Genomic DNA, 20,495 nt, shown 5'->3' with positions numbered 1-20,495 from the left:
GTTCTTTTTTTTGGGGGGGGGGGTTTGTTTATTTATTTTTTATATATTTATTTAATTATTATTATTATTATTATTTTACATTTGCTCACAATGCCTTGCCTTTTGGCAGTTGTTATTCCTGACCTCCCGGGACACGCAGAAAAATAACTAATACAATCTCTGTGAAAAGCTAGCAGGGGAAAGACAATTTACTGGCCATTTTGAGCCAGTATCTGGGCTCTTTCACTGAAGAGTTTATTTTTAAAAAGTATTTCACTGCACAATCCATTGAGGGCAATTGGACAAGGCATTTGTTCTCGTAGGGTGAAGGAGAAGGCGGGTGTGAGTGAGGCAAAAGCGGGACGTGAGACAGAACTGTCTAGATGGCACCTGGGAGTCCTCTCTGAAACATGAATTAGAAAGCAATCTGACTGCTACCTTGAATTTGTCTGGAGACGAGATTTAAATTCTAAGAAGTAGATGAGTATTTCCCATAGCACGATGCCATTTAACCATCTGAGGGATAAGTCTCCACACATTCCTATAACATTACTTTTAGGAATTTAATTCTTAATCTTTTGGGGGAGAGGGCTACGGTGTTTTGGAGGAGAGAATTTAGAGTGAGAGAACTTAAATCCCCTACCCTCTCATGAACCTGGAATAGTTAGTTTTAATTTTAAAGATCAATGACGATGAAGATTTTTTGGTTTTTAGATGGATGATGTAGAATTAAGACATACACCAAGGGATTTTTTTTCAGGGGCCTGTTATTTTAACACCTAAAATATTCTGACTTTCTCTTCCAAGACTAGAAACATCTTAGGATTCCATGGCTTTAAGCACAAAACAAACAAACAAACAAACAAACAAACAAACAAAACAACAGTTTTCACTGGTGTCATGTTTCTATCTTGTCTGGTGTGTGCAGAGGGAGTTTCAAGGCTTCCTGAACAAGAATTCCCTGACCAACAATGTGGGTGAGAGGTTTGCAGAGGGAAAGCTTCTGTGGATTGAGGGTTGAGTTTAGAGTTACTATTTATTTTGGCAAAATCTTTCTTGACTTTGCCTCCCCTGCTTACCTATCTCCAACCCTTAGTAAAATGGCATTTTACCCAAGTTTGTTAGGAAACTTCAGGTCTTTAGGTTTGTAAAGTGTGGTGATGATGGAGAGTATCGAGGAAGAGGTTGTTAACACATTCTAGATGATACTAAGTAGTATCTGTATGGAACATAGCGCCGATAAAGCTTCCCTACTTGGCAGATCCCTTCTACTGCTACTTGGAGCTGTAAAAGGATTGTTAATTCCATTTTCTGCCTTCCTGGTTAAACATTTCTAGCTGGCTGTGAGAAAGTATAAATTCTCAGTTCCTGTTTGAATAGAGAAGTGGGGCCTTTGGTCTGTGGGAAAAGCTCATAGAAGGATGATTGGAAGGTTTGGGGTTGGCTGGCCATGTTGGAATCTCTGAATTCCCACTTAATTCACTTACCTCTTAAATGCCTCTTATAGCATCCTTTAAACAACTTTCTCTCTTCCCTCTGCCCTGTTATTTTCTAAGGCTGCTTTGGCCTCTTTCCTTTGCCTTATGAATGAGTTGTGTGATCTGTGTATTGTTGGTTCATACAAATGTTCAAGAAAAACCTTTATTTTCTTGAGATCAAATTTGAGTGTCATCTCATTGGACAGGTGGAACTTACAAAATGTCAGTGGAATGCACGCTGTGTGAGAGGAAGGAACTTGTGTGCTTGTTCATTATTTTGTCCCCCTACTTTTCATGAGCTGAACTGTGTCCCTTAAAAAAAGGACATGCTGGTGTCTTAACTCCTTATTCCTCAGAGTGTGATCTTATTTAGAGATAGGGAGTTTACAGCAGTAATCAAGTTAAAATGAGTTTATTAGAGTGGGCCCCAACCAATAGGATTTATAAAAGGGAGATATTTGGACACAGATACACACATACAGGGAGCATGCCAGGTGCAGATGAAGGCAGAGATCGGGATGCTATTTCTATCAGCGGAGGAACATGAACGATTTCCAGAAAACCCGAGAGGTTAGGTAAGAGGCACAGAACAGGTTCTTTTTCACAGCCCTTAGAGGGATCCAAGCCTGCCAACATGTTGATCATGGACTTCTAGCCCCCAGAACTATTAGACAATAAATTTCTGTCATTAAACCACCCAGTTTGTGGCACTTTATCACAGCAGCCCTAGCAAACTATTATTGTAATGATCCGCACACTGTCTGGCCGTAGTAGGGTGCTTAATAAATCATGGTGCCCCCCCTCACTAGGGAGGTCTCTGTCCTGCCTAGAAATTGTGATAAAGTGTCTTTGTTCCAGTCAGCACAATCACTGCATATTTCTTCATGATCCAAACCTTGAAGATGAAAGATCTCTTCTTTGGTACTCTAGGTGAGATGCTGGGACAGGCTCAGGAGCCTGGGACTCAGCTCTCTGCCTTGTAAAAATCCTTGGAGTAAGGAATTACGAAGAGCCTAAGGTGTGAGCCTGCCTGAACCAGAGAAAAAAAATGTAAAATGTAAAAACACAGATGATTATCTCAAAATATATCTTCCCATGAAAGACAGAAATTGTTCTGTTCTTCACATATAAGACTTGAGATTGGGTGTTTTCCCCTGTGGGTCAATACGTACAAATCAATTTGCATTTAGCCTGTCTTTTTATTGTGATGCTTTTACATGTGGGGTTGTGCTGACCCTGCAAAGACGAAAGACTCCCAACCCCCACCAGGGCTGACAGGTTCCCAGGACAGGAAATGATGCTCCTGTCCTGATGCTCTTTGAAATGCATAGTGACCAATTCAGAGTCCCTGCCCCAACTGCTTCTCTAATTGGGCTCTCACACTCTGCTCACTGTCTCCCCACCTTAATCACCCCAGGCCTAGGTACAGAGGAAGATTGGAGACAGTTCCTAAACCCCAGAGCCTGCTGAAATGATCCAAGTCCAATTATCCAGATCGGCCAATCCTAAACCTCTTTACCTTGTCTCATCAGTTCCTTGCCTTAGAAACCACGAGGAAAGCGCTTTCCTGGGTTTCTCCCTCACTCTTTCTGCCTCCTGACCAAGCTGGTGCTTCCCCATGTGGTCTTATATGGCTTGAAATGGATGCCCCCTTCTCTTGGAAACTGTTGGCAGCAAACTCTTTTCAATGGTACTCATCTGGGCAGCCCCGGTGGCTCAGCGGTTTAGTGCTGTCTGCAGCCTGGGGTGTGATCCTGGAGACCCAGGATCGAGTCCCACATAGGGCTTCCTACCGCGAGCCTGCTTCTCCCTCTGCCTGTGTCTCTGCCTCTCTTTTTGCTCTCTCTGAACGAATAAATAAATAAATCTTTAAAAAAAATGGTACTCATCTCCTGATCTGTTGGCCTCCTGGTACCCGAATAATAACAAAAACTATGTTTTAAAACACAAGTATGTGTAAAAACCATGTTCTAAATGCATAGATGACTAATACCACTGATATAGATCGAATCCCTAAGTGCCCCTCATGTCATTGATCTGTTTTACTGGTTGTTCTGAAGAGGTTCTTCAAAATGAGCAGATTACGTTGTCAGAGATATTTGGAATACTTGAGAATTTTTAGTGTACGAAAAGGAAGACTGGGAGTCAGGAGTGAAAGGTGTATTTTTATTTAAGGTGTTGATATGACCAAGAGGTTTGGACACACACTTGTTCTGCTGAATTTCAATGAGTGGAACCAGCTATAATCAGGGGTAAAAAAAAAAAAAAAAAAGGAAGATTTGGTTTCACTATTAAGACATTAATAATTAATTACTTTTTTTTTTAACCAGAATGGGCAATGGTGAGTGAATGATGAGTGATAATGAGTTCAAGAGTAGAGTTAGAGAATAAATGACCATCTGTAAGAGCATTTTTTAATTTTTTTTTTTTTAGTTAGTGTGGTGGTTGTAATAAAATTTATCTTTTATAAGTTATTTATGTTATGTCTTTGTCCTCTTGTATATCAACTGTTCTTGAACGATAAGAGCATAATCTTCATCTGTCATATTTTATGATTTGTGTACCTGGTGAACAATGCCTGGCATATTGTAGTAGAAGTAAATATTTGTTGAATAAATGTCTGTTATAGTACCTGATAGGAAATTAGAGACTTTCCTGGATTCTTTTCACATTTCTGTCAGGACTGCTGAGTGTTTCCAACCTGCTTTCTTTTCCCTGTGGGCACACAAGTGGACTACATCTCCCACAACTTTACTGTTATGTGGCACCATTGGATCAATTCTGATTGGTGGAATGTGGATAAGCCTACCTCATCCAAACCTACTATGTAATCTTGCGTGTTCTCTCTTGCTTGCCTCATCTTCCGGCCACATGCAAATGTCCAGTGACTAAGGTGACATGTAATATGACATCTGGCTCACCATTTTGACTGCATGAGGAATGCATATGACAAGCATATAATGTCCCTCTCTTAAAAAGCAGTAGCTTCTCTAAAATTTCTTACTTGTCCAGTGAAATAGCACAAGAAGTGATCAGTTCTCTGGATTCTCCTTCATCTTGACTGAGATTTTGTGACTTAATCAGACTGGATGAGGGGATTTGAGAGGGATATGCCAAATCCAGGCTTTTAGATCCAATTTGTTTTAACAAAATGGGCTCTCTGGTTTCTCTATTTTTTATTTCCTGCCTGGCTGAGTAGTTTGTGAAAATCTAGGAAGTCATGTTCAACCTCTAATAGTCACTCAGGCTCCTTCTCTCATTGCTTTTGGTTAAATCTTTGGAGAAAAGAAGGGAAAGAGTTCTTCCAGTGCTTTTGCCAAGGGGCTGCTATTTCCCCTCCTGCTGCTTATGGTAAAAAACCAAAAACAACACCAAAAACATGTCTAAATCTGGTGTCTCTTCAAGAGGGTCATTTGTTCAAGGGTAAAACCAGTGAAATGACAGCAAATAGTTGGGAAGCTAAAATGACCAAAAGAGAATGGACTTCAATACATGTAGTTGACACATTATTGAGTACTAATACAAGCCATGCCCTGCTTCATGAACTTGAGAGATTTAAAGATCTGGGAGACACAGCTATAAAGAATTTTATAGCATCTTATTTTATAGTAATATTTATTCATCCAGTTAAACTTAGCAAGTTCAAGTTCAGTAAACAGTGAGAGAAAACTTGTATAGCATGATGGCTTGGCCATGGGAGACACCCCCGCCGCCCCCACCAAGATGGTGTGGCGGGATCTGCTTCACTTGTACCTCTTCTCTAACTGGGTCAAGAAGCCATTTGCCATGTGGAGTATGGGGCCAAATGGTGGCTACTCCTGCGATATCTGAAATGTCTTGTGGACACCAGCTTGGTGTGATTATGGGAACATGTTGCCAGTTCTTACTCTTAAATAGAGAAGAGGATCTAGGAATGGAACAATGCTCGGTGGCTCAGTGGTTGAGCGTCTGCCTTTGGCTCAGATCATGATTCCGGGGTCCTGGAATCGAGTCCCACATTGGGCTCCCTGCAGGGAGCCTGTTTCTCCCTCTGCCTATGTCTCTGCCTCTCTGTGTCTCTCATGAATAAATAAATAAATAAAATATTTTTTGTAAAAAAAGGTTAATATCTGTCATCTTATATGGTCCAACCAGAGTTTAAAAGTAGTTTCGCCTTTTGTGTTTCAATGCTGCCTAGATCTAGATTTCTGAAAAAAAAAATTGATAATTTTTCAATAACGAGTTTTGTGATCAATTGTTGGTGGCAATTGACACAAGCCTGGGATAGATAGAGATCGTGAATTGGCTGTCTCTGACCAGTTATTTGAAGCCTGATTAGAAACCATGGGGCACAAGTGGTGCCCCAACAGAAGGATGGGTGCAGTTCTATTTCTGTGTCCTCTCTTCAGGGCCACATGGGGTCTGGATGTCTGGAATAGAGACGTTGCTTGAAACATACTGCATGGGCTACCACTGGTTCCAAAGACTGAAGTCAAGAGGAACTTTATATAAGGCTCATCTTGTTGTGTGGATCAATGCTTTTAGTTTTAAAATCTGTTAAATTTTGCTTTAAACAACTAGTGGAGCATTTCAGCTCTAGGACGCCAACCTGAAACAACCTCCAAGCACCTGGAAAATCACCAGCTTCTCTTAGAATTGCCTTTTTTTTTTAAGCATCTCTGTGAGTCTATGATTATTCTCAATTACTTTCTACTACATCTTCACATAGAACTCAGAGTATTTATATGTTGGTGAGCATTGATTTTTTTTTTTAAGATTTTATTTATTCGTGAGAGAGAGAGAGAGAGAGGCAGAGACCCAGGCAGAGGGAGAAGCAGGCTCCATGCAAGGAGCCTGATATGGGACTTGATCCCGGGACTCCAGGATCAGGCCCTGAGCCGAAGGCAGGCGCTAAATCACTGAACCACCCAGGGATCCCCGGTGGGCATTGATTTTGATGGTGGAGCAGCTTGGTGCTGTTTTGTTAAAAATAAAAATCAGATCTCGAGACTTAATCATCAATTATTTGTGATCTGAAAGTTTTCATCAGATGTAGGGATTGTCACATCTATTGCAAACCTGCTGCAACTTGTTCTAACAAAGTGGGAAGGAGCTGCTTACAGCTCCGCTAGCTGCTAGAGCCTTCTTTTACAAAAATTCTGGAAAAAGGAGAGCTGCTGTTCCTATTTTAATTGCAACTTGGTGAGTTATTTGGCTATAGTGAAGTGTGGGTCTTTTCTCAGTGAGCACTTCTAACTCAGGCTAGGTCCATGAGGATGCAAGAATTTCCAGAAAAAAGTTATTCATTATTTCCTGGGAAAAGGGCAATTCTGTAAGGTAAGAGCCCAGGGGATAATGTTTTCAAAGGCAAATCTATCTCCTTCATCCCCTCCTTGTTCCCTGTTGGGGGAAAGAAAAGAATTAGGCAAGACTTTTTTCTTTTTCTTCTTTTAATTTTGTTCAGCATTAAAGGAGGGAACTTCATAAACATTGATTGTCATTTACAGAAAACATTCAGAAATCATGTGTGCATTATCTGGGAATGCTAACAGTATCAACTAATAATTTACAGGACATAAAATAAGGACAAAAATCTATTACATTCTAAAGTAATATAAAACTCTTTTTTTTTAATTGTTAGGGAGTGCTGTTTTATTCTAGTATATTTATAATAATAATAAAAAAACAACTCAATGCTTACTTCCTAAATGACTCAGGCTGCAGTTTTACTCACATACACAGAAATGAGGGCTTATATATTAAACAAGGAGAGAGAGAGAGATCAGAAAATTTTAGATTTTAAAACTATATGTCACTGGGTTTATTTGTAGTTTGCCTTCGGCCTCTATAGGCCAATAATAATACAAGGTAATAATGTAATTAAGCTCCAGAAAAATCAATGGTGACTATAGGAGGCATTATGCTTTTTTAAAAAGTATAATTATTATGCATCTTAGAGTGAATACTTTCATTGTACATGTGTTTGGCAATGCAGCCTTCGTGCATCGCCAGCAGTGGTGTGCATGCTGTGTCAACTGCACCTCACAGGTGCCCCTTCAAGGTGTCATCCTGGTTGGAAGGTACAGTTAAGTCCCCCAACAGCCCCTGGTTCCAACCGCTGGAGGACTTGGAGTGGTTCTTCACTTTACACACGTAGGCTGGAGCTAACGTAAAAAGTAAATCTCTGAATGTTGGAAGTAGATGAAAATCATTTCTCTCAATCCTAAAAGCAGGGAAGCGTTGTCAGGGATTTAAAAAATATTGGAAAGTCTCATTTAAATCTAAATATCTTTTTTTATTATAAATCGATCATCATAAAATACTAGCCTTTAAAGTCATATCTGGGATGCAGGAAAAGCATCAGGTTCATCAGACTTGCTCCTGCCTGTGTTGTTACAGCTCGTGACACCTTCAATCTTCCTTTCTCTTGGTGTCTCCCAACCCTCCCTCAGGTTCTTGACAACATTTATTTGGTGAAGGTCAGTTATGGCTTCAGCGAATGAGTGATCTGACCTCAGGTTACTCATAAGAAATAAACGTGTACAAAAATATTTTGTTCATCGGAAAGCAGAGTTTGTGTTCCTTAAGCTAGTCCATGCAGAAAGGATTTGGACAAAGCCACACTTGCTACAAGGAAAGATGACTTAACTCAGGCAACCTTTTTTTTTTTTTTTTTTTTTAAGCTTTCTTTTCTCACATTGTCTAGTTCAGATAGCGTTTGCAGGTCTTAGGCCAATCTTCCATACAAATTCTTTGGAGCAGATTTAATTGACAGCCCTGTCCCTTTCTCAGCTGTATTACAAAAAGAAGCGTACACTTAACACCAATGACCCGTCAAGATGCTTAAACTGTTAACAACCAGTTTCTGAGAAGTACGTAACACGCACAACACGCAGAAAGGAAGCAAGTACATATTTGCTCTTTGTTGGTTTTTCCCCCTCTAAAAAAATTGTTACAAAGTCTTAAGCTTAAACAGAGACATAGAAAAATCAGTGTATCCACTGTCTCCAGTTATTTACAGCAAAAATTACAGAGACAGCATACATTGTATTAGACCTTCCACAAGCATATATTAAAAGTAATTACATTTGAAAAAATATTTTTATTTTTCCTCTACATTTCTACAATACATATGCAGTTTTCTGTGGGTGTAGTTTGCACTCGTGTGTGTGTGTGTGTGTGTGTGTGCGTGTGTGTGTGTGTTCCTCAGATGAAGCAGACAGTACTGTGCTTGGATGTGCGATCTGGAGCTTTTCAGACATACCTTATGTGTGTCTGTGTGTGGTCGCGATGGAGGCATGGAGATGCCCCCCTCCAGCCACCGCCAGAGGAGTCTGGTTTTAATAGAAGGATCGTGCCGCCCAGCTGGGGGTGGACACCCTGCGCCTCCCTCAACTGGGTCTATTCAATGCCGGTCACCTTGTGCTTTAGTTTTGGCCATGAGAACAATCACTGAGCTGCTTTTTCTAATCCACTGGAGGTCGTGCTTACAGTCATGCAGGAGGCAAAGATCACTATGGCCAATTCACTTCGGAGGATTTTCAGCAGCTTAGGCAAAAAGTGCACAAACACACAACCTCCATCTGCTGCATAGGAATCCCAGGTCCCGCACTTGAGAACGTGGAGGACTACGTGATCATGACTACGGAATAGGTTCTGCAGATACTGCTAAGGGAAAATCAAAACTTGTCACAGATATCGAAGCCACCACACATTTAAAGAGACGCATCAGGGACTCAAAAGTATAAAAATTGTGTGTTTGGTGTTTAGAAAAAAAAAGTGGCCAGAAAGCCAGCCACCTGGCTCTATGAAGCTAGGAGTTTGGGCAAGACAAATAGAAGCGTCTCTTCTAAGCCATCGTTAAATTGAATCGCTTGCATTTTTAGACTGCTGGTTATTTTTCAACCCGACTCTTGCTATGTCCTCTGGCAGTGATGGTCAGGTAAGGAAAAGAAATGCAGGATCAGTGGGCAAGAGCTTGGCCCCCACCCGCGCCCCACTCTGACTCATGCGGAGTCCTGTCTGGCCACACTTGCTCCAGGAAACGGGCCCCTACATTCAACTCTGCTTGAAACCAGAGGTTGCAAACTGCAGACCCTCTTCTGCTCGGAGACGTGTTGGTTGGGTCGGCCCTGAGCTCTGAATCAACGGACATCACTTAAACTAGAGAGATGTAAGATTCAGAAGCTTGAGCAAAACTTGTGCTTTAGTTCACTCTCGGAAGTCCCTTTACCCATGGGGCATTTCCTTGCCAGCTGGCCACTGGGCTGCTTTCCCTCATTTGCATCAACTCCCTGGCTCTTTAGGCTTTTCACTTTTTAGCTCCTGCTTTAAATGAACACGTACCTCTGGTCCTGAGCCCTGTGCCCTCCCCTGCCCTGTCCCCAGCTGCCCCTCCAAAGACAGGTTGGCAACTCCATCTAAAGACCCACATGGTTTCCTATACCAGGCTGCTGCTTTTATTAGCAGTTGGAAAGAAAAATATTAAATGCCACTTTATCTAAAGCAGATAGTGGACTTTTCGTCTTCTTTATACAGGGGACTTTGTGCAAAGTTTCACTACAGATGCATACTTTCAAGTTATTGCTGTGCTATTGAAAGGTGGCTCTGTCAGGACACAGGCATCCTTGCCTGAGTTTACTGCCAACTGTAGTGACTTCATGGGAAGCAAAAGTTTACAGAGAAAAAGAGAGTCAGGAAAGAGTTATTTCTTCTAATTTCCAATAGCAGTAGAATTTGTCCTTGCTTCTGTAATAAATGGAAACAACGTGCAACAAAACTGACATCATTTACATCCGACTGATGTTTTTTGGGGAAAAAAAAGGCTGGTTAAGTTTTAGGTTGTCCTTGGGACAGAAGAATTGCTTTTGCATTCAAGCCTGGTACACATGGGATTGTAGAGAGTGAGCGTGAGTTGACTAGCCATGTGCATGGCTTTCTACAAACAATTTAACTTGACTGCTGTGACGTTATGTGTCGAACAAGGCAGCTGCGATAGGAAATGGACTATTGTCTCCCTGGCACCTCTTGCTAATGTCCAGAGTTCACTGTGATTTAAGGTGTCACAGATTCTGCCCAAGAAGTCAAATTATACAAGAGACCACTAGATTCACTGTTTATACCTACACAGTGGTCCTTTATTCCAGAGCGCTGAAGACAATATTCAAACAAGGCAAATCCAGAAAAGGTATGTTTGTAGAGTACATCTCTACCCTGGGCTTTCAGGCTCTGGAGGACAAAAAAGAGCCACAAAATAAAGGATACAAAGATGACCCAGATCATGGACGGTAGTATGTGTGGCATCTTAAACCAGATTTAGAATTCCTTCTTCTCCTATATTCCCTCCAAAATTTGCCTTCCCTTTCTATAGATCATAGAAACACTGGAATTTGAATTCACACAGCTTTACCTAAGTTGTCAGATTCAGCTAACACCACTTAGATTTCTGTATTTTCCTTGTTCAGGACTTGTATAGGAAGCTTGGGTTTGCTCGGGAGACACATATTCCTATTAATAGGGCAGCTGGATTATTTGGCTCTTAGCAGCTTTTAGAAAATGAGACTAAGTTGTCCTTATTCGTGTGCAACTTTCTAGCAGGTCCACACAGTTAACAACAGGAAGTTACTGCTTATTGTTCTGAAAGCCTTGTCAGAGAGGTTCTCTCATTGGCATATTTAATTTATGCCATTTACATTTTGTTGTCATTTTCCTGTTTTATTTTCCCTCCTTCTTGATGTACTTTTTTTTTTTAAATGAAACATCCCTGAGTGGCTACAGTGCAACATCTGCATCAAGCAGTGATTGTCATTTACGAAGCATGAAGTGAAGAGTACAGATCATGGATTCTTTCATCCAGTGCCTGAAGGTGTTGTGGATACTTGTGAGTCTTCGTAGGGAAGGGACAAAGATTGTGTGTGGTAAAGAAAGTTGTTCTCAACCAAATTTCAAAATACCTTGGGATGTAGTCACAGAAGATGTTCAAAAGGCAGCTTTTAAAGGCATTTGTTACCACTGAAAATATGACCTGGTTCTCTTTTCAGGGACAGATTTGGCAACTGGGGCGCAAAATGGAAATCTCTCTTCTCAACTGAAGCGGGCTGAGCATGTACTGGTTTTCCACTGTTTTGTTCTGGTTCAATCGCTAGCTGTTTCCTGTCCCCTCGCTTCAAAAGGTTCACGCCGTCCCAGTGAAATGCTTGCACTAGTGGAAACGACAAACAAATTCAAATCCAGTACCTCTTGAGGCAAATGCGGGGAACAATCCTTTTCCTACATCACCCATGGGACAAGGGAGGAAAAAATTCTCAGCCACTTCATCAATTGAGCCAATTTAAATCCTCTAAGGTAAATTGGAGGAAACGAATGATTCCCTTTGCAACGGAGCAGGAATTACAGGCCGACAATGGAAAACACTAGGCCAACGGAACAATGAAAACAAAGTTTGACATAAGTTCAAAGCTCAAAGGGAAACCCCAAGTAGACACATTAAGCATTGCCTATCACAAGCCAATCATAAAACATACATTGCATTTGGAAACGGCTTGGTTTAATTGAGCGCCTTCCATTACCCTGTTTTCCTAGCAATCAGTAAAGTAATCTTTCCATTAGAAGGAAATATGACTCTTGGAATTAATTCTTTATACAAAGAGCTAGCAGGAGTGACATTTACACCAGAAACAACCAAGTCCCTGCAGCAGCATAATATGCAGTCTGCAGCTGTCTTCTTAGACACCAAAGGTAATTTGGTTCAATGTAGTTAAATTAATTGAATATAACAGTAGTTGAGAAGGAGAGTCATTATTTTAAAGCCTTTTTGTTTTTCCCCACTGGCTTGGAATTCATCAATCATGAGGTGGGCAAAGGCCCTGTTTTCTAGAAAAAAAGACTATCACTAACGACTGATCATCAAAGAGGGGTTCTGTGGCCTCTCAGAGATGGCTCTCAAGACCATGTAACTTCAGGAGAGCATCAGAGATGAAAGGGAAATCAAAATTTCCCCTGATGGAAACTTCACGAAGCAGGTGTGCACACCTGCATGTGTGTGTGTGTGTGTGTGTGTGTGTGTGTGTGTTTGCTGAGGAGGAAAGGGTAGTGCCTCCTGAGCTGGTGGCTGTGCTGTGCTGACAGGAGATGGTGAATTCCACTGTCTTTTGCACAAAACTCAGCTCTAGCTTCCTTTTTAAAAGCTCTCGTCTGGGATCAGCTAAGACCAAAGGCATAGGGCCTCCAGACTGTAGGCAGAACAGGCTGCTTGGGGTTTATGCTTTCCCAGTACTCTGCTTGGAGAGCAGGGGGAGAGAGGAGACTTGTCCTAGGAAGTCGGAATTCAGTAAGCCTCACCTTGCCTCCTGCATTCTGTACTTTGTACAAGTTGCTTAAAAAAAAAAAAAAAAAAAAAAGGCCCAGGCTAGACGGATGATGCAGTTTTAAACTGCATAGGAAATAGTTTTGGCTTTGAGGTGTATTAGTTCTACAGAATAACTCAGATGTGTTTTTGTTATCTGTGGAGTTCTGTGTGTACAGTACAGCATTTTGGAGTTGAGAGAAATTAGAGGTCCCACATTAGAAGGACATATAAAATCCTGCTTCCCCCTTTATTGCTGCTTTTTCTAACAAACTTAGCAAAGAGAATGCATATAAAGAACGACTTCTTTACTTTGTATGTGTTCTTTCTACCTCTCCTTTGCCAAAAACAAAATAAAACCCTAACAGCAACAACAACAACAACAACAACAACAAACCAAAGAAGCCCCTCCACAACCCAAACCAAACCAAAACAGGTTAGAGAGAACACATTTACATGAAATGGCATCCGGACCCTGGGTTCTGAGTTCCTCTGTGACTCTAATTTTATTAGAAAAAATTGCTGGTGGTCAGACCTATAGTCTGTATTTCTCTGCTGAGCACCAAAATCAGTTTCTTTCCCAGCCTGAAAGCCAAAAAAAAAAAAAAAAAAAAAAAAAAAAAGTATTTTGCCTGTCTAGGTGAAAAATAGGAAACAGTGATTGTTGGTTAAAAAAAAAAAAAAAAAAGTCCTGGACTTCAAATATTACCTGTGGCCTAATTCTTAAAACAGGAAAATGGCTCCAAATCCTTCCCTGCCCCCCACCCCCCCAATATTTACCATCCTGACAAGGCTTTGTTGTCACTGATAGAGATAGAGTTCTTATACAGAGGCCGTGCATTATATATACTCCTTTATAGACTTATCTCTGAATTGGTACCATCCTGCTGTACACGATAGTTGTAAAGTCTGGCTGGGAACACAAAATCCTGATTGTCTAACGTAAAGGTAACATATAACACAGAAGGGAAATAATATAAGAGAGCCTGACTGAACCTCCTTCGCTAGTGGGTATGGTATTTTAAGCCACAGTGCATGTGCAGGTATACGTAATAGTCATATATAATATTCTCAGATATTATATACTTATTACATACATGCACAGTGCTTTCCAAGACAGCTACAAATTTACACATGCATCAACTATCTAAAAACATAGAAATAGGTAAGCCTATTAAGTGGGATTTTCTTAAATTATATTTGAACAATTAACAGGAGAAAGTAATCATGTAAAGTACCGCTCTGTTCTCGTATATATCTACAATAAAATTCTATAAACAGTTGTCTCCCAAAACATACCCGAATAAAATAAAATTAAAAAAAAAAAAAGATAACACCCAGTGTCCTCTATTTGTATATTTATGGTCATTTCAAAAACAAACAAACAAATAAAAGAGCCCCACTCAGGTGCATATTTACATTCTTCAAACTGTAGCGGTGAAAAATAATTCTATTAAGTGCAGGACATTCCTAATGTTGCAGTAGACATTTTTTTTTCTTAAGTCTTCATGAACACATTGCTTTTGTCTTAACGGTGATGCCTTTCCCGACTAGGAGACAGTCCTCTGGTCGCCTTCATTTGCAGACGGTGGCACAGTCGGGATTAAAGAGTTCCTTGTATAATGGAGGAAAGAGTGTATTCACTATGTCTGGATGTGATTGTTTGAATACCTGCAGCTTCTCCCCATGCAAGTTGCAGACCGCCGTGATGGTGGGGATCTTGGCTATTAACTGCAGAGTGGGGAGAGACAGGAGGGAGGTGGGGTGGGGGGGCACAGAGGGGGAAGGAAGCTCATTAGTGCTCTGTCTTCTGAATCCGTGTCCTTCCTGGCCTCGGATGAAGGAAAGTGGCTTTGGGAAAAAAAAGATGCTCAGAAAGAAAGGAAAGCTCACTTTGGGCTGCTTCTCCTTTTCGACAAAACAAAACAAAGCGCCCCTCCCACCCCACCCCCCCCATCCTCTAAAGGGAAAACAGAGAAAGCAAGCGAGCGGGGGCCAAGCTTCCTGATTCACTGCTCTTAAATAAAGTGTGTATGGGAGGTAGTCGAGTTTAATCGTTAGGAGTGGGTGCTTTGCACAGCCAGGCCGACTGACTCAGAATCCTGATCCCAAAATAGCCAGATGGCTGTATGGCCGTGATACATTCTGTCTCGGTTTTCCTGTTTGTAAAATGGGCCCACTCATACAGTTCCTACCTCTTGGGTTGTTGTGTGGACCGATGTAATTCACAGAATAGTGCTAAGAGTAGTGTAGGCATGGAACCCGATTGGGAGCTAATATTATCTATCATTTCCCACAGATTTTTATGATATGAACGTGAGATTTCCAGTTTTGGAAGGCGACCATGCGAGGAAGGTGTAATCTAAACTGTACGAGGCGTGATCCATAATTCTTGGGACTGCTTTGCTCACTAGCCTGCCTGGATCTTTCTCGTTCTTTTCCACTATAATGCATAAAATGAAACCTATATTTAATCAACAGAAAATTTGGGAGGTCACTGGCTCTTGTTTCCTCAGGGAGGCATTTAAAAAAAAAAAACTCGTGGGGGAATATCCACTTATAATTGCTAGATTTTGGTACATATGTATCATGTGGGATGGATTTTTTTTGAGTTCAAATACCCAGAAGATAGTGTTTTATAAAAACTTAAAATGTCCACAGTTTGCTAAATGCTACATAGGTCTTAGGAGATGAACAATTCTCGCTTTTAACATATTTATAATATTTTATAATCATCATTTTATGTCAAAATCAGCTAATGTCATTGTGATCAAACTACTGTTGGAATAAGATGTGTTCTCATGTGGAGAACACTCTCACAAAAGATAATCCTGATAGTTCATATAGCTGACCAATGGTACACTTGAAAGTGATGATAAAATATAAAATTAAATAAACCCCATCTAATCACCAATTAGGCTCGCTGTGTTCCCTACCCTATTCAATAAAAAGAAACCATATCAGCCTTTGAAGTAAAAGAGGAAATAGATAATTAGTTACTTTGTGGCTCTTCAAAATCAGAAATTTCCACTTTCATTAACTTTCCTTTTAACAACTAATGACTGTAAAACCACACCAGGAGCAATTCAAAAATAGCATCAGGATTAGAGCTGTTGACATATTCATTAAAGGGATCTAGAACACATAAAGAAGTTTGGAGTTCAGACTATCCATTTCCATGGCTGTTTGACAATAGAGGTAGAAATAAAAAATGTGAAATCTTTGTTTATAGAATAGATGTTAAATTCTAGACTGAGAATTAAGGCTGTCTTTCCAACATGAGGTCACTTACATTGTAGCAGGTACTCTGTTGGACACTAAAGTGCCCAAGACATGGGTTCTTGCTTATAACCTGCTTGTGAAGACAGATGTGAGTCATGGTATCACACAGTCAGAGGCAGACTGAAAAACTGTGGTGGGTGCCATGCAGGAATTGGCTAGAAGTGGAAGGTAACAGAATGTTCTGACTCCTGTCAGGCCAAGGAAAGCTTCCATGAGCTTCCATAAGCTGAGCTCCGAAGGGAGAGTGAGAGCTGGCTAGAGGCTGGGGTACATGACAGGCACCGGGGGGCCATGGTAAAGATGCTGTGGTACGTGGCACACCAGGAGATCAGAGCAGTGAGTGAGCACATTGGAGGGAAAAGATGGAGAGATGGGCCTGGCCAGTATATGCAAGTCTACGTAAGGGCTCTTTGGGAGGGTTTTCAGCAAACAAGACGATCAGAATCGCATTCTGAAAGAGTTGCTTTGGATCCGGGGTGGAAAATGGTGTCTTTTCTATATTTTCATAGGTAAAGAGTATACCAGGTCCACGTAACTGAGGTCCCTTGGGAAATTATCCAAGCTCTCCCGACCAGCTGGTTCACACAGACGGAGGCTACAACAATTTGGAACACTTCTTACACATTACAATCTCCCTGAAATAGCAGTTGGATGCAGAGAGGCTTTGGAAGCTTTCTATAATCATCTACAGTTGAACTGATGATATGCAGAGCTCCCGAAACTTCCAGATGTGATTCTATAATGACTGTCAACCTTTACTCTGTGTAAGAATCACTGGGGTGCTTCCTAAAAATGCAGATTCCTGGGATGTATTCTTAGGGACTCTGTTTCAGTAAGTCTAGGTGGAGCTCAGCCTCCCTATTTGAAACAAACATCCCCAGGATACTGTTGGGCTGTGTCCATCGACTGGACATCAGAAAACACTGTTACAGAGGTTCAAATCTCATACATTTACAGCTGATTTTCACAATTGAAAAGTAAACTCTTTATCATATTTGAAACAGACCTGGGAGCTGAGTGAAGAGTTAGCTCCTTTTCAGGAGGCAGAGATAGAATTTATCATCCTCAGAGAGGGGAGGTTTCATTTGCTTAGCTCCATTAGTTTGGTGGAGGATAAGTAATGGAATTCTGGAATTCCCGATGGCATGCAAATACAACACAGAGAGGATTAGACTAATGATTAAAGACAAAAACAAAAACTATGGGTTTTAAAGCCAACTGCTTGGGGGTACTTAGGTGGCTCAGTTGGTTAAACATCTGCCTTCAGCTCAGGTCATGATCCTGGGGTCCTGGGATCAAGTCCCACATCGGGCTTCCTGCTTAGCGAGGAGTCTGCTTCTCCCTGTCCCCACTTGTGCTTTCTCTCTTGTTCTTTCTCTCTTTCTCTCTCAGATAAATAAAATCAGAAAAAAATTAAAGCCTGACTGCTTGGGTTTGAGTACTGCACCTGCTATTATAGCTGTGTGATCTTGGGCAAGTCACTTATTTCTCAGCTTTGTTATCCATCAATTGGTCCCTACCTCAGAGGGTTGTAAGGGTGAACCGAGTCAACACAAACTGTCTAGAGCAGTGCCCAGCACGTGGTGGCGATACATGCATTAGGTGTTATGCTTCCACTCCCACATAATGCTTCCTTCAAGGAGATGAACAGTCAAGGCCATGCTTGTTCAGCCAAAAGATACAGAGAGCAAGAACCCCACTTAAACTTTAACCAACTACTGAAAATCGAGTCATGTGTTAATGCATGGGGGAAATCAGCCATTCACTTTTGTTGAAACGGAAAAGCAAAGTCATACTGATTTTCATTTTCTCGTAGCAATTAGTCACTTGCTCATTTAATAAACTGTGATTCATAAAGTGGAATCCTATATACTACAATTCTTCAAGCTTGTTTCTGCTTCTTTAGTGAAGGGGAGGAACTGTCCTCTTAGCTAAGCATTAATTTCTCATTAAATGCCTAAGAGGACCACCCTTCTTTAGTCGCTCACCTGCATTGGAAATACTTAACTTAGTGTCTTCGGTTTTGGAAAGTGAATATGGACTCCTGCTTCTTTCCTGCCCCCAAACTGGGGTTTAAGGAACATCTGGTTCAGGACCTAATTATGGGATTTGGATCTTGTCCCTGCTTCTCATTTGTATAATGGGCCCGATGATGAGAATTTGCTTTTTTGTGATGAGCACGGGGGCCGCTCGAGCAAGAGTACCAAGGAAGGCAAAGAGCTTCCCTAACCTGTGTGCTCTTGGAGGAGGCCAGTTTAGAGGCATCCATTCAGCTGTGGAGCTAGACATGGGGCCGGGGACATGCTTCACCCCGGAGGCATGAAGGGCCAGGAGGGCACGAAGAGGCAGTGGCAGTGCTAGAGCCCAGAAGGGCCTGGTGGAGGGAGCAGCAGGCAGTCACTTACTGCTCATTAATATTATGTACTGCAGCTGGGGGAACCCCCATTTCAAAGGGAGCTTAAAGGAGCCTCAGCGGCAGTTAATGGCTAAACAACTTTTTAAACAGGTGGGGAAGTGATCCACAAGCATTTGGAGATGGAGGGGGTAGTTGATTTCAAATCATAGTGAAATTATTTTCATGTTTCAATAATCCCCTGAGCAGGGGGAGACACTGGGTCTAGAAAAAGGCAGTGTCGCATTCATATCTCTCTCTCAGGACAAGCATTTCTTATAAGAAGGAAGCTTTGGCTAATACCCACAGGGGTCTACGAGAAGAAAAAGCAGCTGTTGGAGGAGGGATCATAATCCTATGCTTCTTTTCAAGAGGGTAGTTTTATGAGAAAATCCACCATTTTATAACTAGTACGTTTATAACTAGTACATTTGGAAAACTAGTGATCTTGTCCATAGGGGCTTCCAGGCCATCAGGATGCCCTCAGCCTGAAGCAGGGAGCAGACACTGGTTTGACACCGGTAGAAGAAACTCCAGAAGCACTGATAAAAACCGGGCATGTCAAGGGAGGTTAAATACATCGATTTCGCATGCCCATTCACTTTTCTTTTTCTGGGTGTTTGCTTAGCTAAACCTGGATGTGTGGATCAGAATTGTAATACTGAACTTGAGATACCTGTCAGGATGTAAGCCCTCCTGGGCCCACCTTTCCCCATCCTTGGCCTCCATGCTGAGCTGACTGACTAAAGTGAGAGTGGACACCCACTCAGCTAGGGCTGGAGTCTGGAATCAGACTGAGAACCAGCAAGTTACTTTCTAAATGTAGCAGAAGCTACAAGTAATTGAAGAAGCTAAGAGCTACCCTATTTCACCATGTGGACCAGGGAAGCAGAATTAGCTGGTATTCAGGGAGGGAGAAGAATGAAGGAGATGCCTAAAGAGAGATAAACACGTGGGATGGAGAATTATGAAGGCTTCCCAACTCCCTGTTCTAGTGCCTTCCTGAATGGTGGCTGTGTTTCATCCTTAGGTTCCATGAGCTATCTCTCCATTCTTCTCTTTTGCTTAAACTAGTGTGAGTTGGTTCCTATTACTGTTACCAAAGAATTCTAATGAATACATCAACTTGGCAACTTGATGCGTGAGGAATCACATCAAGACCTCTCTTCTTACTCACAGACCATTAGTCTGATGGAGAAACCCTGGAATTTCTGGGTGGCGGACATGCAGCATATGCCAGCAAACTTGGAACAGCTAAAATGGACCAAAGCAATCTAGTCTTTCACAGGAACTCTGCAAGGAGACTGCCCAAGGCCAAGGCCATGTGTGATCCCCATTTTCTGCCTTGCATCTGGCACAGAGTACATACTCCTCATAAGCATGTGCTGAAGTAGAAAACTGCCCCAGGACAAAGCTATGCTCCTTGAGTATGGATTTGGAATTTAAAAACTTGGGTAACATGCTGAATTGTTTTCTATAGTTTTGCCTATCCTTGGGTTATTTTAAAGCATAAATACCCTCATGAGGAAGCCTGAGAAGCCTGAGCAGGGCTCCCAGGGTGCCCGGTTTCACCTGGGCAGTGGTTATGTGGGTATGTTAACTTTGTGATCATTCACTGAGCTATCTATATGGACTTATGATTTAAAAACTTATCAGCATGTGCTATACTTTTAAAAAGCATAGAAAATTTGAATTATGAGACAAGTTCCTAGCCAAATAGAAAGAGGAATGGGGAGGCTCATCACCTGGGTAGGGCCTCCTCAAGTGCTCAAGATTAAATTGATCCCAAGTCCTGAGAGCCACCTACTAAGAATTCCAGTGTAACATCTAGTGTCTTGCAAGAAGAAAACAGGTTTTGATCTAAACATTCCATTATTAATCAGGGCATAGCCTATTTTGACCTCATTGAGAAAGCAATGAACGTCAATGTAAATGACCCTGTGCAGTTTTCATGGATCTCTAGTCAGTATTTGCTTCATAGGCTCTATCTGTGAATAAACATGGTTTTTTTTTTCTTTCTAAATTTGTATCAAAAGAGCAC

General features: G+C 41.5%; 1 protein-coding gene across 2 annotated transcripts in view; it reads right to left on the bottom strand.

Moving 5' to 3' along the window:
* Positions 1–20,495, bottom strand: part of RORB (RAR related orphan receptor B) — a 213,368-nt gene that overhangs the window by 12,745 nt on the left and 180,128 nt on the right. The window contains exon 10 of one of the 2 annotated variants that reach the window (XM_026001545.2): positions 13,509–14,511. The exons of the other annotated variant lie outside the window; for it this stretch is intronic. Coding sequence (XP_025857330.1) covers positions 14,356–14,511 — 156 coding nt within the window. The 3' untranslated portion in view covers positions 13,509–14,355. Of the gene's footprint in view, positions 1–13,508; positions 14,512–20,495 lie in introns of those variants that run through there. 2 annotated transcript variants of the gene reach the window in all.

The sequence above is a fragment of the Vulpes vulpes genome, chromosome 1 (assembly GCF_048418805.1).
Source record: "Vulpes vulpes isolate BD-2025 chromosome 1, VulVul3, whole genome shotgun sequence".
Taxonomy (NCBI): Eukaryota; Metazoa; Chordata; class Mammalia; order Carnivora; family Canidae; genus Vulpes; species Vulpes vulpes.
Note: the sequence above shows the minus strand (reverse complement) of the source record. Positions and strands in the feature narration are given on the sequence as shown.